Genomic DNA, 25,274 nt, shown 5'->3' on the forward strand with positions numbered 1-25,274 from the left:
GATTGTTTAATTAAGCCTCTAATAATCTGAATAAATACCAGCAATGGAAAAAAAAAACATGGAACAATGGAAACTGGAATATTTCAAGTGTTCCAAGCAGTCATTTAGTATCGCAAATTAGCCACAAAATTGCCTTTAATTTATCATACGTAAACACATAGAAAATGACAAAGGATACCAAAATGCATAATTACAAAATTTAATACAAATACTACTATAGTGCACTTTTGTGAAAATGACCTTCTCTTCCCGTTATCCTTGGCCATTTCGGTCACAGCTACTTCAATTTAAGACTATCCAAAGCATTTACCTCACAGATGCTCTAATACACAAATACAAGCATTCAAGCATTCATTTAGAGTCTTCCATTTCTTGTCAGCTACAGAAACTTTGTTGATTGTTTCTGAGCTCTTTTCCCAATCACTAACATTCAATGGAATTAAAAAAAATATTACATCATAAAAATATATTGCATAACATTTATGCACATATGCTACACAATGTTCATGTTGAGGTTTAGGTTTCCAAAGCATATTCTGGTGATTTTCTAAGCATATTCTGCTAAGGCACATTCTTGTAATGTTGGTGTTAACATTTCAGTCTTTCACAGCTAAGCCACAAACAGGAAGCAGAAGATGCTTCTGAAACACAGTCTCCAGCAGTCTCCTTTCTTTCTTCTTGCAGCTATCACTTCCTTCAAGATGATCTGTCATTAGCCATTCATTGGTCTGAGCAGAGCACAGCACAGCCCAACTGACCCAGGATCAGGTGTGTTGCAGGCCCGGTTATACTCTGCTCTTTGCCTTCTTCTGCAGTCGGGTTCTGGTGGGTTCAGTCAGGACCAGAGGCTCCGGGATCACCATGGCGACATACTTCCTGCCCAGAAGCTCCACTTCCACCTTTTGGCCCACGCTGATCAGCTCAATCGGCAAGTACCCAAAGGCAATGCTCTGCTGTTTGGTATAGCTGTAAGCCCCTGAGGTTGTGTTGCCAACCACCTGAAACCAAAAGATTCACATTTAATGCTCATTCAAATTTAGTTAGTACAAGTGAAAATAGACACAATATCTTCCTGTAGTCTGTCTTACTCAGTACAGACAAGAATCCCCTAACCTGGTTCTCTTTTAGACCATCTCTATAATCATGCCATTATTCCACTGTTTATAAGCTTAAGGATTCACAGTATGAAAATTGTCTATGATAATTATAAACTATTTTACTTAGCTGCCTGAAAAGATGCCTATTACTGAATATATTAAATCCCTACCCAATAAAAATCCCTCTCATATCTGAACATAAGCCTTAATGGTCATGTGTACAATCTCTTTAAACATCCAGGAATGTACCTTGCCCTTGTGCCAGATGGTTTCATTGCCCTCTGGGTCAATATTGTCAGTGTCCACGGAAAGGTAGGCTAATTTGCGCTTCAAGCCTTTCGTCTTGATCTCCTGTAGGGCTTTCTTCCCAATGAAGTCAGCTGGCTGTGGATAAAGACAGAGAGGTGTGTGAAAGCACTTTTCCTGAGGAACTGATGTATCCAGCTGTTGTGTCCACAGGGGATCGTTTTGCTACACCCTTTCCAGTACTTCCCAGTGTTGACAGTGTTTAGTGCTGGGTTAAGTGTTTAGTACAATGCTTGTTGTCTACTGAGCCCCGTCTGCTCATAATAGTGACCTTGACTGAAAGATGACATTGATAAAGATGACATTGATAACTTGGCATCACCATTTCCCACATGCAGTATATCTTTCCCTCAGTGTTGTGGTCACAGGAGTAGCAGCGTGGAGAGTGGCTCTGAGCTCAGGATTGAAGGCCTGCTGCTTTTCCCTTCAGATGAACCATTTCTGTACTACTCCAGTATCTCAAGGCAATCTTTTTATTCAGATACCATGTTACATACCATTACTGTATGTCATTGAAAAGCACTCTCTCTCTCTCTCTCTCTCTCTCTCTCTCTCTCTTTCTCTCTATTTCTGTGTGTGTGTGTTGCATTTGTCTGTGCATGAATATGTGAGAGAAAATTTATGCTGGCTCATTAAATTGTTTAAAATAGATGATTCTCTTGTTTAACAAAGCTAAATACATACAATACAATACATAGATTAATCTCATATGGATTAACCTGGAATGTGATCTCAACCTACAGATTTCATAATAGGTCACAACCCACTTTGTCTATTTCTAGACTTTACCTAGAATAAAATCAGAAAATAGATGTCAGTATTTAACATGGACTTTGTTGTGCTATCGTTATATCTGTTTTATTAGCCAAATAACACTTTTGCCTGATTACATGTAAGGATATGAAAGAAATAAAAATATTTATAAAATAAAATAGAGATAATTTATAATAACTATACAGAAAGGAAAGAACACAAAATGAGTAAAAATCGTTCCCAAATATGAATGCAGTATGTACAATTAGATCAACAAAAGTCTTTAGATAATAATTAATATCAAGGCCATTATGCTTAAGTTCACCAAGTTTGGTGTAAATCCATCAATAGGTGGCACTATAGCACACAAATGCTCATAACTCATGACTCAAGTTGAATGACCCTGATCGGCCAGAAGGTGGAGCTGTAGCACGCCACAATGTGTTTTACCCGTCAAATTCCCCCCCTCCAATTGTCTGGCTCCAACATAAACGCCTTTTGGACCAAAAAAGACAGTTGAGTCTTTTGCATATAATTTTGTTCATAGAAACTAATTACAGTGATAAAAAACAGCATACGGATTTTTAAAATAAAATATAGGTTATATATTGCATCTTGGTCAAAGTTCCAAATAAAGTCAAGACAAGTTGATAGCTCAAAAAAGATAAGCCATATGCTGCATTTGCCAAACGGCACCCAGAACATACAATATCACTTTAGGGGTTTGAACTCCACAGCTACCTTGTTTAGCTTGATGAAGTATTCTAATCCAGCCTCCAAAGGATTTGTGTCACAGTTCATCTGTGTGGAGAAAATTATCCAAAGACAATAAAAATCTAAAGATATTTATCAAAATACACTTTTCAGCATTTCCAAAACAAGCAAAAACATTAACTATGGCGACACTGCTGACTGTGCAAGCATGAATGCTAGGGTCATATTCAATTGCCCAGACCAGCCCACACTCAATACTACCTTTCATTACAAAATATTTATGGCATATGCCTTCCATGACATTCGCAGTCCCACCTCTGCTCCCCAGCCTCTGAAGCCCTTCTCCAGCCTCAGAGAGGACATGGCATAGGTGCCAAAGTTGTCAATGCCTTCCTTCTGTCCGGCCTCCATGATGGCCTGGTACACAGCAGCCATGTCCTTATTGTCAATGTACAGCTCCCAGCCCAGCTCCCCTAGAACACACACAGACGGTGACGTCATACATAGCCACAGGTATAAGACTTTTTACACAGCCACAGATGCACAAACACAGACACAAATATACAGTAGCAATCATGGACTTCACAAATTGTGTAAATAAGCTGGTGTTGATATAGCTATTTCAGTTCTTTCAATTCAAGTACAGCTATACATAACATGGTGATACAGAATCAGACACATAGACAAGCCAGTGCACAATTAATCTGTTTGCATGAATTTGGTACATGATAGAAAATGCCCATCCAACCTGTATACGATATCCTAGTGGCTCTCAAAGAACTTCCTGCTAATTTGATGGGTTTGCAGTGCAGGAATTTGAAGGCAGCATCACTCATGTCTTCATCCGTCAGTTTCTGCAGGACTTCCCTGGATTTGGGCCCTGCTACACCCAACACACCAACGTCCTCAGTTACATTGGTGATGTCCACATCATAACCACCATCCACTGCTTCCTTTTCAATCCACCTACGAAAGCAGAAAAACACTTTAAAAATCCCAAATTACATGCCACGACTGATGCACTTGAAGTACTACTGATGCCCACCAGGGGGGGCTATGTCATTGGAGGCCTTATGCCTTGGAAGCCGTCCAGTCCTTGGAAGCCGTACAGTCCTTGGAAGCGGTTGACCGTTATGAAAGATATTTGGGGCTGTATTAAAATATGCTGGAACCCTGCCAGCATTTAGAGGGTAAGAGCAGTTCTCAGAGTTGTCTTACACACCCAGTGGCAGATTTTACGACACAGCAGCACATGTTTGCGTGACTGCACATATGTGGTTACATGTGTGCACGCATACCACTGCATGTGCGTCTCCACGTATTAAGCCAGACCTGAGGTCGTGGAGTTCCGATCCAGAGCCCGTGATGAGCAGGAACTCTCCTGGGGCCAGCTGGGTAATGGTGACCTCGGCGTACACTCTTCCTGAAGCGGTCAGCATGTGGCTGATGTTGGTCAGGCCGACCTGGTGGATAGGTAGATATGTAGCACATGATTTCACAACATCAAAAGATGCAGAAATGTTGAAGCAAGCCTGCAATCTCAACACAATATAAGGGAACTGCAGAAGCTACCAGAAGGTTACTATATCTCAAGCAAGATACAGTACTGCATTCTAAATCTCTTTCATCATCATTCTAAATCTTATAATATAATTTATGCGCACACACACACACACACACACACACACACACACACACACACACACACACACACACACACACACACACACACACTATAAATACAGTGAGGTCAGGAAGTATTTGGACAGTGGTAAAATTTCTGTTCTTTTGGCTCTGTACTCCAGCACTTTGAAGCAATTGAATACACCTGACTAATCAGAAACAGCTTGAGAAGTCAACTGTCCAATTAATTTTCATCCCCTAAAATGGGACTATGTATAAAAAGGGAAGTAATTATCCTACATAAATCACCTGATATGGATGTAAATACCTTCAAATCAAAGGTGAGTCTGCACTTTGCCCTCATATCCATTGTTTTATTTAAAATCCATATGCTGGTGTACAGAGCCAAAAGAACAGAAATTTACCACTGTCCAAATACTTACGGACCTCACTTTATATATTTTCCTCCTCAACCCAAGCTATCTTCCTGTAAGATTCACTGATAAGAGGCTTTGTAAGTTGTGAATGTGATGATTAAGTCAATTAAATACAAATGTGATGGCAAAACCATAGCAGCAATGTAATGTAATTACAGGAAACAACCTGTGGTCAGAGGGCGCAAGTGAACACCTTTGGCATTGTGTTGGCAAAGAGACGATCGAGCAGCTTGACTGAGTCCTTCCCCTTCACCTTGAATTTCCCAAAGGGTGTCAGATCAATCACCCCCACGTTTTCCATCACCAGCTTGCATTCTCTTCCAACCGGTTCAAACCAGTTAGTGCGCCTGAAGCTAGGCCTAGCCAGCAGAGAGATACCAGCACCATTTTCAAAATGACATTTTGGGCTGCCGTTATTTCCATAAAGTTGCCAATTGAAAACGCAGTCACAATATAGTTTAGATTCATTTCCGTAATGCAACCGACAACAGACAGAAATTTCAAATAAGTTTGAAATTATGATTTTGTGAACACTTAGTTCTTTGCTTGGGAAATTGTTCTGTGCAATGACTGGGTTATTTCAGGTATTGAGTAAAAAAACAAACAATTAACTAATACTTTGAATCAGCAGAGGCCTGTCACTGCTGTGGAAACATGCAAAAAAAGCACTGTGCTAGAAAATGGTATATTCCAGATTTGCACTAACATGTATTCTTTTATATATTTTGTGCATTTGAACTATGATACGTTTGTGGTGAATGTATCCTTTATGTATCATTTGTTATTTTGTCAAGTGTTTTGCAACCCATGTTGATGATAATGCACTCTAAGTAAATTAGCCAAAATTTGAATTAGTTTTTTTAAATTGAATGAATTGTAAACATGAAGTATTTTTGCCTGATTTTAGCATCTGAAACATTTTCCCTCTTGTCTTACCAAATAATCATTACCCCATCAGCAAAAGGTGCCTGGCTGAATTTCAACTGCTTACTTACATGTATGTTTTGTTATTCTCTCACAAACAAGCATTGCTTATGAAGCATTGCTATTTGCTGGAGGGTACTGCTCACTTGTATCCGGCATCGTCGCCGGGTTTGTAGAACCAGTGGGGCTGCTCCCAGCCGGCGTGGAGCCCCATGGAAGCATGGGATTTAAGGAGGTCATACACACCGCTCACTCTGCTGGTGGGCCGGCCAGCGAAACGCTCCTCCTTCGGGTACCCCACTGGGAGAGACAGGGAGATCACACAGTTACCCCACTGGGAGAGACAGGGAGAACACAGTTACCCTACTGGGAGAGACAGCGAGAACACAGTTACCCTACTGGGAGAGACAGGGAGATCACACAGTTACCCCACTGGGAGAGACAGGGAGAACACACAGTTACCCCACTGGGAGAGACAGGGAGATCACACAGTTACCCCACTGGGAGAGACAGGGAGATCACACAGTTACCCCACTGGGAGAGACAGGGAGATCACACAGTTACCCCACTGGGAGAGACAGGGAGATCACACAGTTACCCCACTGGGAGAGACAGGGAGATCACACAGTTACCCCACTGGGAGAGACAGGGAGAACACAGTTACCCCACTGGGAGAGACAGGGAGAACACAGTTACCCCACTGGGAGAGACAGGGAGATCACACAGTTACCCCACTGGGAGAGACAGGGAGATCACACAGTTACCCCACTGGGAGAGACAGGGAGATCACACAGTTACCCCACTGGGAGAGACAGGGAGATCACACAGTTACCCCACTGGGAGAGACAGGGAGAACACAGTTACCCCACTGGGAGAGACAGCGAGAACACAGTTACCCTACTGGGAGAGACAGGGAGATCACACAGTTACCCCACTGGGAGAGACAGGGAGAACACAGTTACCCCACTGGGAGAGACAGGGAGAACACAGTTACCCTACTGGGAGAGACAGGGAGATCACACAGTTACCCCACTGGGAGAGACAGGGAGATCACACAGTTACCCCACTGGGAGAGACAGGGAGAACACAGTTACCCCACTGGGAGAGAGGGAGAACACACAGTTACCCCACTGGGAGAGACAGGGGGAGAACACACAGTTACCCCACTGGGAGAGACAGGGAGATCACACAGTTACCCCACTGGGAGAGACAGGGAGATCACACAGTTACCCCACTGGGAGAGACAGGGAGATCACACAGTTACCCCACTGGGAGAGACAGGGAGATCACACAGTTACCCCACTGGGAGAGACAGGGAGATCACACAGTTACCCCACTGGGAGAGACAGGGAGATCACACAGTTACCCCACTGGGAGAGACAGCGAGAACACAGTTACCCTACTGGGAGAGACAGGGAGATCACACAGTTACCCCACTGGGAGAGACAGGGAGAACACAGTTACCCCACTGGGAGAGACAGGGAGAACACAGTTACCCTACTGGGAGAGACAGGGAGATCACACAGTTACCCCACTGGGAGAGACAGGGAGATCACACAGTTACCCCACTGGGAGAGACAGGGAGAACACAGTTACCCCACTGGGAGAGAGGGAGAACACACAGTTACCCCACTGGGAGAGACAGGGAGAACACAGTTACCCCACTGGGAGAGACAGGGAGAACATACAGTTACCCCACTGGGAGAGACAGGGGAGAACACACAGTTACCCCACTGGGAGAGACAGGGAGAACACACAGTTACCCCACTGGGAGAGACAGGGAGAACACAGTTACCCCACTTGGAGAGACAGGGAGAACACACAGTTACCCCACTGGGAGAGACAGGGAGAACACAGTTACCCCACTGGGAGAGACAGGGAGAACACAGTTACCCCACTGGGAGAGACAGGGAGAACACACAGTTACCCCACTGGGAGAGACAGGGAGAACACACAGTTACCCCACTGGGAGAGACAGGGAGAACACACAGTTACCCCACTGGGAGAGACAGGGAGAACACAGTTACCCCACTGGGAGAGACAGGGGAAGAACACACAGTTACCCCACTGGGAGAGACAGGGAGAACACAGTTACCCCACTGGGAGAGACAGGGGGAGAACACACAGTTACCCCACTGGGAGAGACAGGGAGAACACACAGTTACCCCACTGGGAGAGACAGGGAGAACACACAGTTCACAATGCAGCTGTACATCTTTCCTGTTTCAGAAAGTCAGCATCTGGAGCTGTGCTGCGTGGGTCGGCAGTTCAAGCAATACGTCATTTAAACCTGAATTCTGCACAGTCACACAAAGCATTATTGTGCTCATTTACCGGAGGGAATAAAGGCCATAAAATGAAAAAGAAAGAGGAAGTTTGATACCTTAATAAGCTATTAAACATCAAACACACATTGAGCTAAAGCTATACACATTATTTTCTTGCAAAATGAAAGGCCTACGGTCCAGTTTTCTATAGTATGGGCAACATGAATATGTTTTTAATTGTTAAACTCCACATTTTGAACTCCCAGTCTTACCAACGTTGTTGAAGCCATAGGACTCTCTGGCTTTCGCGCACAAGTAGGGCACTGAGGTCCACTTTGAGTAGCGGTTGGGGTCACACTCAATCAGGTCATATGGAGGTTCCCCATTCATGATCCAGTCACTCAGGAATTTGCCTATCCCTCCAGCATGGATAACTCCATACCTGCAACACACGCACTCATTCACATCAGCCAATCAGTGTGTCCACATGGACACTTATATTAGACAATCAGCCCTCTCACAGCATAACAGACTGTTTATACCAAAGCAGTTAGTCAGTGGTCATACCTGGTTAGAATAAATAGTATATAAACCCTATTTAATGTGATGAAGGCTGAACAACGAGAGACATAAATGTAAGTCTAGTACCCTAAGCTGCATCTACGGATAGACAATATGGTCAGTGTGGGAACTAATTGACTATTAGCTAAATATGTTAAAGGTCAGTAAAATAAGAATCATTGGTCATACTTAATGTCAATTTTGTTCATTAAGTAGATTGAAAATCTAAATAAACCATAAAATCTAACTTGTATATCAAATGTCTTCTAAACTCAGAAAAATGATAGTTTAATTGTGATATCATTGATCAGAGGAAAACTAAATCTTTATAGCAAATTTTTTATTTATTTATATTTCTTTTTATTTTTGAATAACATGTGTCCAAAATTATTGATGAGGTTGGAGAACACATAGCAAGGGATTGAGACCATTCATGTGTATGTAATCTCTCCAGATCCTTCAGAGTCCTTGGTCCTCCTCGTGGACTCCCCATCAGCTAACCCCACACACTTTCAATGGCGTTCAGGCCAATGGGATTGTGAATGCCATTGTAAGACCTAGATTCTGTGCTCATTTCTGCAATTTTGAGGTATAGTTTTAGTTTTTTAAATAATGAATTTTTCTTTGAACACTTTTACCTAAATAAAATATTAAATTTCTCATATGTTGAGTGTAAGGTCATGCAACAAAGAAATTTGATAGCCTTTTCTGCTCATACTTTCCAGGGTTGTCAATAATTCTGGTGGCCATTCATATGCATATCATTGCGACTAGGTACTGTATTGGATCAGATATTCACACTCAAGCAAACACTCTGGTAACAGCAAGCACTTTCAGTTGAAAATAGTTACCCAAAGCCAATGGCTGTCCAATAATTTTGCACCCCCTGGAAAGGTCCAACCATGGGCAGGAGGTCTGGGGTGTAGGTGATGGGACCGGACACGACGTTGATGATATCTGCATTCTTCAGAACAGGGACCCTCTCCATGGCAAGCTCAATATGTTCCATGATCCTGTCCAGATCGGACTCAAACAGCTCCTTCCCAAAGCCTACAGTGACAAGTAATGGCACAGCTATTGTATTGTCCAAAGGTATGCAGGTTAGTGACTATGATGATGAAAATGAGCTCATTAGCTAACTCAGGCACATTTACATTGATGTGAAAACTGAAAATGTTGATTAATGTGCACTGTCCCTGGTAATTAAATAAAATAAACAATTGCCACTGTTTAAGTTAATGCCTAACTCTTAGCGAATGTGCCCTTATTCTTACAACACATCTGATACATCACCATGGCTCTAGAAGTCTCTGGATAAGGATCTCTGGAGTACTTTTTGTGGAGATCCGGACTTTGTACCTGGAGGGACCCCATCTCTGACCCAAGAGTCCTGCAGCACCATCTTCTCCTGCTTCTCGTATGGTCCAAAGAGAAGTCCATCTCGCTCCTGACGCAGATAATACGAGCCCTCCAGGTCCCGGATGACTGGTAACTCAGTCTTGAGAGCCTTCACCTCTGGCACTGTTGATGTCACCACATACTGGTGATGGACAGGAATGGTGGGGTGCTCAAAGCCAATCATCTTCCCAACCTCCCGGGCCCAGAAACCTAATGAGAAAGGTATACATGTTGAAATTCAACAACAGAAGTTCCTTATGTATTCATAAGTAATTTGGAAGTGAGTGCTTATTATATGCCTGTGAATCGTTAGTAAGATATACACAATAGCAGTTAAGAGACTCAAGCAGTTAACAGCAGGAAAGATGAAATGGATGTAAACTGAAAAAGCCACTCATTCATACCATATGGGAAAACCAATCTATATAGAAAAATAAATGTACAGACATGTTTTGGTTTTGGTTTCAGAAAACATATTGTGCTTCTAATGGTTTGTGTAAGAACAAAAAGCACTGCTGTCCGGTCATGAAAGGATTTATTAATGTAGGCTAATTGAATTTGTCATTGACATGATTAACATTTTAACATTCTGTAAAAATATATTTTCAATCTGTGTATTATGTTGGATATTACACCAAAGAGAACATGAAACAAGCCATTTTGGGGTATGAAACATGACACATATTATGAAATTTAACAAGCTAGCTAGATAAGTTATAAGCTAAATAGTGTAGGCAATATTATTTTAGTCAAGAAGAAAGACTACAAATAGCCCCTTTAATGGCAGCACTATGTTTCTGCTAGTGGCCTGCTAGTACTGACATGCTATGTAGTATGTACAAAATGGTAGAACCCCATTTTCTGGAATCAACTTCACATGGTGCATTGGTGCCGTCACTGGGTGCCTTCTTTATGGATGCTTTTCCCCTACTCTGGATTACTTTATCTTTGAAGGGTGTTGTTGTTTTTAATGTTTTTGGTAGACTGCAAGCCAATGGTTTATTTGACTTAAGCCCCAAAATGAGCAATATGCCACGGACTGGGCCGCAACTTGAGCAGGTCGGTGGTGAAATGGTGAAATGCATTACATTACATTATTGGCATTTGGCAGACGCTCTTATCCAGAGCGACGTACAACAAAGTGCATACCCATAACCAGGGATAAGTTCGCTGAAAGACCCTAGAGGTAAGTACAATTTCAACTGCTACCTGTACAACAAAGATAAGGACAAGGGCCTTTTTTTTTTTTTTTTTTTTTTTTTTTGAACAAACAAACAAACAAACAGAGCAAAAGTCACCAAAGTTAACTATCCAAACACTGCTTACCTAGCCAACTAAAAATACCGATACACAAAGCAAGTCACAGAGACAACAATTAAGGTTCACAGGGAGGTAGGGAGGGATGGGGAGAGGTGCTGCTTGAAGAGGTGCGTCTTCAGCTTGCGCTTGAAGGTGGGGAGAGATTCTATAGTTCTGACCTCAACGGGGAGTTCGTTCCACCACCGTGGAGCCAGAACAGACAGTAGTCGTGAGCGTGAGGTGGAGGTTCTGAGAGGGGGAGGTGCCAAGCGGCCTGTGGAGGCTGAACGAAGAGGTCTGGCAGGGGTGTAGGGTCTGATGATTTTTTGCAGATAAGCTGAGGAAGACCCTTTAACTGCTTGGAAGGCTAGCACCAATGTTTTGAATTTGATGCGAGCCATGACAGGCAGCCAGTGGAGGGAAGTAAGCAGGGGGGTGACGTGTGAGTATTTGGGAAGGTTGAAGACCAGACGAGCTGCTGCATTCTGGATGAGTTGGAGGGGTCTGATGGCGGACGCTGGGAGGCCAGCCAAGAGGGAATTGCAGTAGTCCAGGCGGGACAGAACCATCGCTTGGACCAGGAGCTGGGTCGAGTAGGGGGTGAGAAAGGGGCGGATTCTCCGTATGTTGTAGAGGAAGAACCTGCAAGACCGGGTCACCGCCGCAATGTTCTCGGAAAGGGACAGTCTGCTGTCCATCACCACGCCGAGGTTCCTTGCACTGGGTGACGGCGTGAGTGTGGTATCCCCGAGAGAAATGGAGAGATCCAGATGGGGAGAGGTATTAGCAGGGATGAATATCATTTCAGTTTTACCTGGGTTGAGCTTTAGATGGTGGTTGTCCATCCAGCTCTGGATGTCCCTCAGGCAAGCAGAGATACGGGCTGAAACCTGCGTATCAGACGGCGGGAACGAGACGAAGAGTTGGGTATCGTCCGCATAGCAGTGGTAGGATAGCCCATGTGCAGTGATCACAGGGCCAAGGGAGCGAGTGTAGAGAGAAAAAAGAAGCGGGCCAAGGACTGAGCCCTGGGGAACTCCTGTGGCGAGGGGCCGAGGTGTCGATACCGAACCAGCCCAGGCAACCTGGAAGGAGCGACCAGAGAGGTAGGACTCAATCCAGTCCAGGGCTGTGCCACAGATGCCCGTTGCTGACAGGGCAGACAGGAGGATGGAGTGATCCACAGTGTCGAAGGCAGCAGAGAGATCTAGAAGAATGAGGATAGAGGAGAGGGAGGCTGCTCGTGCGGCATGAAGTGACTCACTGACGGAGAGGAGCGCAGTCTCTGTCGAGTGGCCCGATCTGAAGCCAGACTGATGGGGGTCTAGCAGACTGCAGACTGCAAAATGCAAAATGGCAATGCGCTGCTCGCTCTTGACTGACACACCCCAAGCAGTGATTCTCCTTCCGATTCTCCATGGCGGGTCCCAAAATCTGGATTGTCTCCAAAGTATGACATCAGAAGCACGCCAGCTTGCAGCACGCCAGGTGCCGGCCAGAAAATAGGGTCCCAAGTTTGAGCGAACAGTTGCAACACTTCATTGACATGAAATGTGTTGGAAAATGGCTAACATTAACCAGACATATATCATTACTTTTGATTTAGATAAATTGTATTCACTGAAAAATGTATCCTGTTTTGTAAGTTTGGTCTTTTTGAGGCAACTTCCCGACAACTATTAGCTTTTGGTACATCCTAAGGACAGGTTGACATCACCACTGGCACAAAACTGATTTACTCACTATGCATCACTTCCCTTTTCAATATAGCAGAGAAAAGTACTAATACTATTCAGAAATTCTGTGCTATCTATCACTTTACAGTGATATTAGCTTCTCGATGAGCTAGCTCAAACTGCCTTCTACAGACAGCTTGACCATGGGAGCCATACAATCACTCTCCAGAAGTGATTGTGCACAAGATTTCACCTCGAGGAGTCTATTAACAGGACACCCACCACCCCACCTCTCTACGACAGACTCTTGCTACTCAAGTGTACACTCACACATGATCAACCAGAGCCCCTTTGACATAATACCCTTTAACCAGTCAGACAAGGTACAGATGAACATTCGTAACATAATCTGGCTAATCTGGATACTCATTTCTGTGTTGGCTTGTTGTACAGTGCATTAAGTCCCTGTGCATCGGCTAACTCACGCTTTGCAGTCTGAAATTTGCTTGCTCACAGACCCTACTCTCAATAAAAAAACAAAAACAGTGATGAATTGCTTGTGAGGTGGCATTGATTCCTGTTGCTTTGCAGCCTATGGAAAGACTTTGCTTCACAGCCGAAGGTGATATAGCTTCCAAAAATAAAATGCGTGTGGGAAGGATATCATGCCGAGGTGGTTAAGTGATGTTGAGATAGAGCAGATCAGCACTTTCTGCACTGCATTGCCTTGGGGAGTGGAGCAAGCTGATGTGGTCGTTTGGCTTGAGAAATGAATCCAAATGCTTGGGTCGTATTTTAACTGCTTGCATTACTGAACCACAGTATACTTTTAAACACAATGTAACTCTGTTCTGGGCTATAATATTTATTTAATACACTATGGTTTAGGGAATATACAGAGAAATAAATGATAACCCATCTTCAACTCAAAAACGAAATACTGGGGAAACTGTTACAGACACATGGTATTGTGTAAATTGTATGAAACATTGTTTCAAGGTGAAACTGAAATGGTGTGCTGGGTTTCACATATAATCTATTTCATCTTTGGAAATTGGAATTTCTATTTGAGTCTTGGATACCACTTCAAAAACATTATATGTTGGAACTTAAACGTTGGAAATAATAATTATACTTTAATCAAGAGTTGATAGAGTAGTTAAGTGCTTCATGATGTCAAAAACCAATAATTAGTGTAAAGTTTATCTTAAATATATGAATAAGCAATGTATAAAATTAGGCAAGCATATCTGCATTTCAGATGTACAGTACAGTATAAGGTGATTTTTAGCTGAAATCTTAAGTGCTTTTGTTAGAGCCCACATTTACAGTATTAGACCAAATACAATGCTGTTCATGACCAAATCTATGGTTAATAGGAATTGTGAAGCAATAGCCTGCCAAAAGGTACATAGAAAAAGCACGAATCATTCATAATGTTACACACCAGGCAGCAAACATTTATTTGTAATCAAAAGCTAACTTTTACTCTGGCCCTGACACTACAGCTGTTTGCCTTTGAAGACAAGCTACAGCCTGCAAGAACCAGTTGTGACCACTGCGATAAATAGCATTTTGGGACGAATGCTATTTTTGCAAGCGGTAAACAAATCTGAAGTCCACCCATATCAAATTTCACTGAGCTCCACTGGATCGACAACATACGCGTGGACACCATATGAGGCACCATCCATGCCTTCTTTTCTGGTCTGATCTTAAAACTGCTTTCTGAACACACTAATACCAGGAACTGATAAAATAACTTTTTGGTTTTTCAAGATACAATTACACTTAAATCATGCAAAAAATATAAAAATATATATTTTGCACATAAATAAAACTAGACTGAGAATTAACTCCCAAAGGTTCTGCCAAACCACCTTCTTCACCTGGGCTTGTCATACCTGCAGTGACAAAAAGGCTAATAGATCATGTTACTGCATGTAAATCTGAAGCAAGCCCTGATACAGTATTTGGTGTTCAGAGTTCCCCATATGTAGTCTTCTTAGTTCAGACATGAAGCAAATTCCACTGGAAATCCTATAATATAAATCCTATAAATCCTATAATATTCAGTAAAATTAGAACCTGGAATGACATTCACAACTACTCTCAGCAAGGAAGGCTTCTCCATGCTCTGCTCCAGGGTCTATGGGAATACTGTTGGTATTTGGCACTCCAAAGGTATTTAAATAATTCATGATTTATTTCAGTGTGAAACTAAATTCAGGGGCCAATTGATTTACCACACATAAATTCCTTTGCCTTTTTACAAACCAGACACTTTATACAGGCATGACTGAATTTCTTCTGACTTTAAAAAAGTGCTGTAGATGATTGACTTTCTTAAATGTAAAAATTAATAGAAAGCCATGTCTTCTTTTTATTAAACTTTGTACACTTGTACACTTAACCCTTTCAATATTAATACATTACTGCATGGAAGAGAGAGAGCTAGATCTTGGAAAAAATATAATGACATTATGGAGTATGGTATTAACTTCATAAAATCACATGTTCATGTAAAAGGATACAGGAGAGTTAATTAATACAGAATTTTACAGTGAGTACAAAGAACACCTTACTCAGTATATGTGACTCTAAGCACTCTCCGCTCTGGGAAATGTCAGAGACATATTTCTAAATACTGTCACTGTATGTGGGAATGTGCTGCAATACAGAATTTTTGGGGGAAATAACTAATGAACTTACAATAAGTTTCCCTAATTAACATAAACATACAAGCATAAATTAGGATACAACCAGAACCTGTCGGCCTCTGACTAAACATCCCACTGTCTCAGTTAACCAAATCTCATTGCCATTTAACTCTTCTTAACAAACTCCTGTCCCTGGCTAGATGGTAGCAGGAGATATTTGACATTCTTCCTATGGAGCATTTAAGTGCTATAGCGCTCAGGGCACTGAATATTGTATTTGGCAACCTTTCTTAAATAATTGACCAAAATAACAACTTAATGCATTACAAACAGCCAGTTTAAAGGTCTGTGATAATATATGATAATGCATAATATCCTAATGTATAAAGGTGGTCTTACTACTGGTGGAAAAAAAAAAACATTCATGCATGAGTAGACTGTCACTGCCCATGTTCAAGTGCATGTGTGTGTGCACAGGTTTACGTGGGGGTGTGTCTCTGAGCATGGATCTTTGTGTGTATGTGTGTCTACATGCATCCATATGAGTGTGTCCTGCTTTTTCTTGTTGCATGTACAGTATATCTGTATGCGATTGAGGGGGAGGGCTTATAAATGTGTATCTCAACTTAGTTTATGTTTTCCTACATTTATCTTTTTTAATGGCTCTTTTAAGTAGCCACTTTGCTCACTATCTTTAAGTCTATGCAAAGCTATATGCATAAGCATATGTAAATATAGCATTGGGTTAACAAACAGTGTCATTCTTTTAAATGGGACCAGTTTGCCAAAAAGATCAGCTATGTTTAACCCCACCCAGTTAATTCTTAGGAAAATGATACACGGAAATCTCTGAAGGTGACAGCTGTCAGCTACTAATATGCCAGTAAAATTTCTTCCATGCTGCAAAAGAGAGCTGTTGCCAACTAATTTCAGGTACTGACCAGAAACTCACATGGTTCAATACGTTTACAACAGGTAAAATTAGTTCTGAAAAATAGTTTTTTAACATTCTTTTTTTATCATTGTAAGTGTATCCTGAATTAATAATGGAAATAGGATGCTCTGTTAAACTGGTTTCTGATCATGTCTTGCATATGATGATGAATGAAATCACACACACTCTGACTTTGCTTTCAGATTTCGGAGGGACATCACTGCATAAATAAAATTCTGCCATGAATCATTTGAAAAAACTTGTTGTGATTGCTGGCCAAATTTAGATCACAACATACCATAAATTTAGACAGGGTCAACCTATCACAATTCAATAGCCCAACCGAAACATAAAATACATGTTTTCAAATATAAATCTTTTTTTAACTCAAACCGGAAAATTATGCATTGTACAACATTAAACTCCACCCAACATTTAACAAACGCAGTGCAAGTAACTGATTGTGGGAGGTGGGAGTGATGCCAGACGCCAGAGGCAGTGTGGCTTCACCCTACACAATTCTTGACCTAAGAGTCAGGCCAAGTTTCATGACCTTTGACCTTCAACTGGATTGTGATAGGCCTTGAAATGGATGACTTGACAACTCAGGGCACATTCAGGTTTCAGGGACTTCTGAAAGGAACTGGAGCCAAGATGGCTTTTCCTGTTCTTTTCAGCCCCTGGCCTTGAATAACATGCAGCCTGTTTCACAGTGAACCTCAAAAAGACATTTGATGAGGTGGTGCACCTCAGGCTCAGGTTTCACAGATATGCTATTTATGCAGACAAGGGAGATATGCCAGTAGTAAATTCTCAAGAGCCAATGCGGAAAGAATCAGCAATGGTTCAGCTTGCAGTACAGCTGAAGCATGGGCCACAAATTTTGGGGTACATAATTGGTCCTTTCTTGGAAGGAGCAAGCATGAAATGTTGTATATAAAACATACTGAGAATGCAAAGTATTTATGGTGTTGTTTTCTCTCTGTTTTGGTTGCCAGAGAGTTACAGAATAAAAAATAATTTTCAGAAAGAAAGCATATTCACTATAGCACTAACTGAAATGGGAACCAATATATACAAATAGTCAATCTGTCTATCTAACAATTGGGAGTGCAGATCTGCAACTTACTACTGACTTAGTAGTGAGAAAGGTCGACAGTGGAGAATATGTTCGGCTCAAAACAAGATTAGGATGGCAGGAACTGCTTTTAGCTGGATCTAAAGGCCAAACGAGGATAAGGAGAAGGCATGCTCTAGTTATTTGTCCAACTTCCCCAGCCTGGGTGTGTTAAAATATTAGTATATTCTAGAATTCACACAGCCTCAATTAAATCAAACATGGTTACTGAAGTCCTCCAATAACTTCAGTTGGTGAGCTATTACACATTTTCTTATTTGTGCAAGCAAACACTTTACTACCTTTTACATATCATTCAGCTCTTTTATGAAACCTTTCAAAAAATATTTGTAGAAAATTACATTTTTAATGGTTTGATAGTTATTTTCTTTAATAAAATAGACTACCTTTGTAGTGCAAAGTGCTTCTGAAAAATACCTGTTCACTCTAATCAAATTATTGTCATAAAAAGCACAGCTGTCTCGCCACCAAATCAGGTAACAATCTATTTTCTACACTTATACATATGCTAAATGTTAAAGATAATGATCAGAATGATCACATATTTCTTTATTCCTAAAATCATGTAAGATGACATTTCTCAATCCAATAATTATCTTGTTACCTATTATTACATTACATTAATGGCATTTAGCAGATGCTTTTATCTAGAGTGACATGCAGTTGATTAGACTAAGCAGGAGATAATGCAGGGTTAAGGGCCTTGCTCAAGGGCCCAACGGCTGTATGGATCATATTGTCGCTACACCAGGATCGAACCACCGACCTTGCGGGTCCCAGTCATGTACCTTAACCACTACACTACAGGACACCCCATATTATCGCTTTGTCTTTCTGTCTGTTCACCATGTGACGCAGTGGTCACCCCCAGCTCTCCATTAGAATGAAATGTCCTGAAAACTTGGCAAGAGAGTGATGCACATTTGATTCCAGAGCACTTCAGTACCTGTCTATGATCTGCTTGCCTCAACAATCTGCTTGGATTCCTTGCCTATCTCTGTTACCTAGTTACTACGTATAGTGACGTGTCACGTTTTGATGGCTGTAGACTAGTAATCAGGCGCTGAAAATACGACTAAACAGTGTATGCTAACAGTGTATGCGGCAACGTAACCACCTAAAGTACTAATTCATGTTCCGTTATGGCAAAATAGTTGCCCACACATGGTGGATACACTGCTAAGACCTTACCTGAGACAAGCAAACAGGCAAAATTATATTTTCACAAACGGCTTTTCTTTTAGGCAACAGTAATGTGCGCTTTAGAAGTTCCACAGCAATCAAAATGTGACACTTCACGATTTGTCACTACGCAACAGAGAAACGCAGGGACCCAGAGCAGATACTCAGATACTGTCACTGTTACTAAAAACTTTTTCATTATTACATATGCATGTATTAAAACTTGACCATGCCTGTCAATTTGCTGGCTGCATAATTGGGCATATCTTGGTTTCAAGCTGCTGAAGGACAGAGAAGGCTGCTTGTATGTTCTCTCCACCAAACTATAGGACAGAATGTAAGTATATATATTACATATACTATTATATTCACGAGTAGTGTGGGTTAAATGCAATCCCTATCACATTTATTTTCAGAAGGTCTCCAAAGCCTCACTCTGAAAAATCTCACTGGATAATGCTTTGGCACTGAACTACAGTAAAAGTGGGTGTTTTTGAACTTTGCCTGATAAAAACCAAAACATCATGTTTGCTCACAAAACCTCCAACAACTGATATAACACAGGATGGACAACTTTTACAAAGTACATGACTTTGTACTTGGACTGCAATGCTTGCTTGTGGTCAAAGGTTCTGTGGTAAACTGAGTTTGCAGGACAAACAGACATTATACAAAAGGGCACCAATGCCAGGGTCCAGTAAATCATATGTATTCTAATCAAGAACTGTCTCTTCAGAAGGTACTTAGACAAGAGGCACTTATATTTTATATTTATATAAATACACTCACTGGGACTTTATTAGGTATTTATTAGACTTTTTTTTTTTTTACTTATTGGTCTTGTGCTGCTGTAGCCTATCCACTTAAGAGATTTGACACATTGTGTGTCCAGAGATGGTCTTCTGCATACCACTGTTGTAATGTGTGGTCATGCTCACACCAACACACAAACTCCTCCTCCTGACCTCAAATGACTGCTGTAAGGGTAAAATTTGCAACATCTGGGAGAGTTGTGAAAAGCACTGCTGAACTCTTCCAAAGCAAACACATTCATTCTCTGATTTTACACACACACACACACACACACACAAATAGACACTCTCACACACACACACACACACACAAATAGACACTCTCACACACACACACACACACACAAATAGACACACTCACACACACACACACACACACACACGCATACACACACACACACACACACACACACACACACACACACACGCTTCCAGGCTGAAACTTCTCCTCCTCACCTCAAATGACTGCTATACGGCCAAGCATCTGGCAGAGTTGTGAAAAACACTGCCAAGCTTAGTGAAATCCCCTTTTTTTGCTGATGTGTCTGCCATTTTATGAACTACATTACTAAAGAGTGCTAAACAGTGTAAAATAATCTTTAGCAAGGCACTATTCCTATGAGAATTAAACATCATAAAACAATCAATCAATTTGGAAGATATCTGATAATAAATAATTGTTAAAAGATTATTTTCTTCAGTGATCTGATACTGAACTTTTGTGAGATATTCTGAATTTAGCTTGATAAACACACAGGGATAATCTAAACTTGGAGACGAAGCACTCCACAGTAACTGCATAGTTTAAATTGTGACCACTGACACATCTCAGCCTTGGTTTTTGCTGATGTTGGTGTGGCCTGGTGTCAGAATTTTGTTCACTATCTTTTCCTGAGCTGGTCTTAATTTCCTTCCTTTCCTGCACCACTGTGAAAGCCTCATGTGCTTTCTAAAAAGAACCACAAAATACAAACAATGTGGCGGGCAGACCTGTGGCGTTGACGATGCGGTTGGCACGGATGGTCCCGTGTGGCGTTTGAACATCCCATTTCCCATCAGATGTGGGGGTGAGGGCAGAGACTGGAGCGGGGTTATAGATGAGGGCGCCATACATGCGAGCCCCAGCGGCCAGGGCCATGGTGAGGGAGTACGGGTCAATGTGCCCATCTCCAGGATTATAGAGTCCAGCTAACACCTGAAGGGCGCACATACAGGGGCCAGAGTTTCAGTATTCCAGTCACAAGTATGAATGCATTACAACAGTTTGGCAAGATACTTAGTGCTCGGTGTGTGAGGCAAAAGCTCAGTGTTCCATGAAAGGAAAAAAGTCAATGATAGTGATTGTGGGTACCATTAAAGAAACAACAACATTTTTTTGAAGGAAGGTAAAAAATTTTGCAAAAGCTTTTTTATTTTTATGATACACAATATGAAGTTACACAGTAACGATAACTTCTGCAAACATAAACCTGAATGCAATATCTGCTTTTTAAATTAATTGCATTCTGCACATTTTTAAATAAATGATTACACAAAAAGAATCGATGATCCACAGAGCACTACAAAATTTAATAGAACACAATATTGGTTTTGTCATATGCTTTGCAAATTATGAACATCCATCCATCCATCCATTATCTTAACCCGCTCATCCTGAACAGGGTCGCAGGGGGGCTGGAGCCTATCCCAGCATACATTGGGCGAAAGGCAGGAATACACCCTGGACGGGTCACCATCACAGGGCACACACACCATTCATTCACACACTCATACCTACGGGCAATTTAGACTCTCCAATCAGCCTAACATGCATGTCTTTGGACTGTGGGAGGAAACCGGAGTACCCGGAGGAAACCCACGCAGACACGGGGAGAACAGGCAAACTCCGCACAGAAAGGCCCCGGCCGACGGGGATTCGAACCCAGGACCTCCTTGCTGTGAGGCGCAAATGATGAACAGCACACATTTATTAAATGTAAAGCTTACACAAACCTGGTTCATGTTCAGCAAAGGAAAAAGCTCTTGGATCTTCTCTGGCCCAATGAGGAACTGCGGGGTGGGATGCCAGTGCGCCCGGGCCATCTGGTACTTTATCTCATCCACTCGGACTGGGGTGGATGCGATACGGATGCTGCCTGGCTGGTGGAAACCTACAGCCTGACCACATCAGCACAATCACACCCAATGCACAGAATGGGTGTGCAGGCTACTACAATAACCAAGATGAACAAATACATGTCTTCAGACAGCTACTGTTTTCTAGAAGATGGGAGCACTTGGAACCTTATTTCCCTCTAGGGTTTTCAGCGCACTTGTGCCTGGTTATGATTTGCACTTTATTGTACATCGCTCTGGATAAAGAGTGTCTGCCGAATGACTATAATGTAATGCAATGCAATGGGAGCTCGGTAAGGTCTAAAGTCAGGGATATGGTCTGGACTTGAGGCCTGCGGAGAGACTCATAATTGGTAATGGCATTACACAGGAAGGGATGGTTTCAATCGGCAGGGCTTTCTCAACCTCAATGTGCAAGAGCAACAATGGCTTTAGCTGGTGGACTGGAGCCGCTCTAGGTGGTGACCTGGAGCTGGTTTAGCTGGTGGACTGGTGCCAGTCTAGCTGGTGGACTGGAGCTGGTCTAGCTGGTGAACTGGAGCTGGTCTAGCTGGTGGACTGGAGCTGGTCTAGCTGGTGAACTGGAGCTGGTCTAGCTGGTGGACTGGAGCTGGTCTAGCTGGTGGACTGGAGCTGGTCTAGCTGGTGGACTGGAGCTGGTCTAGCTGGTGAACTGGAGCTGGTCTAGCTGGTGGACTGTAGCTGACTAAGTGAGGGGCAGTAGCTGTCTGCACATGCTTGTGTGTATGCATGCTAGCCTGCTGTTATGTCAATGGAACCACTTTACAATTCTGATTTGGCAATCTAAGATGGAAATAAAGGAAAAATCTGTAATAGAAAATGAACCTCCATTAATTCTTTATCACTTAACCTATTGCTTTCATGTGGGTTTGACATTCCAGAACACTGCCATGCATAGTACAAATGCACATGTAATTCAAAGTGTACTTACACATGCCGTTATCATCATTTCAGTCATTTACCTGGCCTGTCTCCTCTTCAAGCTTCTCATAAAGTTTAATGCTGTAGTAATGAACTTTTTTCAAGTTGATACCTGGGTGATAATATGCGGTTAACCCAGCCTAGGAGAAAAGGGAAAAACTCACTCAAAGATCAGTCAAAAGTCCTTGCCATCATAAGGTTACATCATAGGCCTTAATGTTCAATGTTTTTGCCTGGCTCCAATTTTTTTGCATTGACTGTCCACATTCATGTTTCAAGTGACCCATACAGAAAAAAACACACAAAAAAGCACATGTGTATTGCCATATCCTCTGAGTTGTTCCTCTAACATGTACAGTATATCAGTTTTTAATTCTGGAACAGAATGTCACTGTGACCATGGGGGCGACATGGCTCAGGCAGTAAGAGCAGTCATCTGGCATTCGGAGGGTTGCTGGTTCGATCCCCCGCCCAGGCTGTGTTGAAGTGTACCTGAGCAAGACGCCCAACCCCCAAATTCTCCTTACGAGCTGGTCGGTGCCTTGCATGGCAGCCAATTGCCGTCGGTGTGTGAGTGTGTGTATGAATGGCTGAATGAGAAGCATCAATTGTACAGCGCTTTGGATAAAGGCGCTATATAAATGCCAACCATTTACCATAAATGATCTTACTGAATTTTCTTACTCTGCCTAGGGCCAAGTGTACCATTATGCAGGCACGCCTCAGTCATTGTCATGACCTCACAGGGTTCAAACCACAATTAAAAAAACAACACAGTATGTTGATTTATTTGAAGGGCTATAATATGAAATGATGATTAAGTACAACCAAAATACTATAAACCAGGAATCTTAAACTTAAATCTGGAGGGCTGCTGTGTATGCTGGTTTTCAATGTTTGTCTGCATGTAGGCACTTAATTTACGTCATTGATAGGCAATGTGCACCTTGTTTCCAAGGCCTGGTCATTAACAATAAATCACAGAAGCTAGCAGAGGTTGCAGCCCTCCAGGACTGGATATACAATAAACAATCAACAAATGCAGTTAACAAATACAGTGTTGGCAGAAGGCTCAGAGTCACCTACAGCATGCCATGTGGAGCCTGCTGTCAGATCAGATTTCTCCAGGAGAACTACATCCTTCATCCCAGCCTTGGCCAGGTGGTAGGCCAGACTGACCCCGACACACCCCCCTCCAATGACCACTGTCTCTGCAGTGTCCTTCCACCTCTTCCCCAGCACACTGGATCCTTGGTCCCTGGCAAGGGAAGAGAGCGAGGACACCTCTCTTTTCATTAACTCAGGCAAGTAATAATTACTGAAATATCATGCCACAGTCTCAATAGGGGTGCCCCTGTTTAAAGGTCATTTTGAAAATAAATTTTAAATTCAAGGCTGGTCTTGAACTTAAAGCCGCACGTGGTAGTCCAGATGTAAACATGGAGATTGTGTAAAATGCAGAGAATATTGCCCTCTATAAAGTGATCAACTAAGCAAATAAACACTTTAATGTACCATCATGTAAATGCCCTGCAGTGTATGTAAAGAGAAAAGAACACAGCCTACACATTTCACAATATTGACTTACTGATACACTCCCTCATACGGCTATGCACACAGTAAATGTACAGTGTTAATTAAACGCTAACAGTATAGCCTATATATGAGCCCAATATCAGTTGATTTAACACAGAATATTCAACTATGCAGCCAAATACTGTATAAGATCGTCAGAGGTCCAAACAATGGCACTTATCTAAGAAGATGGGGTCACAGATGAAGGCTCAGGTTGACTGCCATTGCTGGATATGACACGTTTAGTGCATGATCCTTGATATAACTTTTTTTATCTTGTGCGTCTATAGTTAACACAGACCAGATAAGTCAAAATCCAGATCAATCGGATTGCCCAGTAGATAATACCTCGTACATTATTGTGCATACAGTTCGAGCATACAGTGAGAAGTACATGATAGCATGGGTATCGTAATGTCATAAGAAGACTTACCCTTCCCCTGCATATGTCTGTGGACTGCAACATATGGTTCGCCGCGCATGTCGCCACAAGCACGGATACGCGTAAACATTTCTTCGCAATTGGATGTTAACTGAATTCAAAATATGTGACATTGTTGAATCTAAATAGTTACAGGCTACAAGTCAACGCATACAGACAGCCAGCTAAATCTACTCGTTAACTTAGTGTAATCACCATCGTATTGGTACGGGTAAAACAGTTGTTGGGTCCTCCCATTTCAGCGAAATTGTATCCAACCCACGTAACTAAGAAGAACAGTTCAAAGATCCAACCCCTCGCCGTCTAGTCCTCATCTCTATTTAACCATTGAATACCCGGAGCTTGAGGACACGCGTTAGGCTACTTTAGGTCACACGTATACGACTATATGCGTATGGAAAATTTTATTAGGATCTACG

At 42.1% G+C, this 25,274-nt stretch overlaps 1 protein-coding gene across 1 annotated transcript; it reads right to left on the reverse strand.

Moving 5' to 3' along the window:
• Positions 1–117: 117 nt before the first annotated feature.
• Positions 118–25,231, reverse strand: dmgdh (dimethylglycine dehydrogenase). The gene is made up of 16 exons (XM_061262716.1): positions 24,847–25,231; positions 23,925–24,096; positions 22,880–22,978; positions 21,774–21,938; positions 20,772–20,976; positions 10,042–10,290; positions 9,534–9,732; positions 8,394–8,563; positions 6,001–6,154; positions 5,124–5,289; positions 4,203–4,333; positions 3,619–3,836; positions 3,186–3,343; positions 2,898–2,957; positions 1,347–1,481; positions 118–998 (listed from the first exon to the last, which is right to left on the reverse strand). The coding sequence occupies exons 1-16, from the start codon at positions 24,966–24,968 to the stop codon at positions 786–788; spliced, it is 2,616 nt and encodes an 871-aa protein (XP_061118700.1). The 5' UTR covers positions 24,969–25,231; the 3' UTR covers positions 118–785.
• Positions 25,232–25,274: the final 43 nt, after the last annotated feature.

Source organism: Conger conger, chromosome 12, assembly GCF_963514075.1.
Source record: "Conger conger chromosome 12, fConCon1.1, whole genome shotgun sequence".
NCBI classification, from domain to species: Eukaryota; Metazoa; Chordata; class Actinopteri; order Anguilliformes; family Congridae; genus Conger; species Conger conger.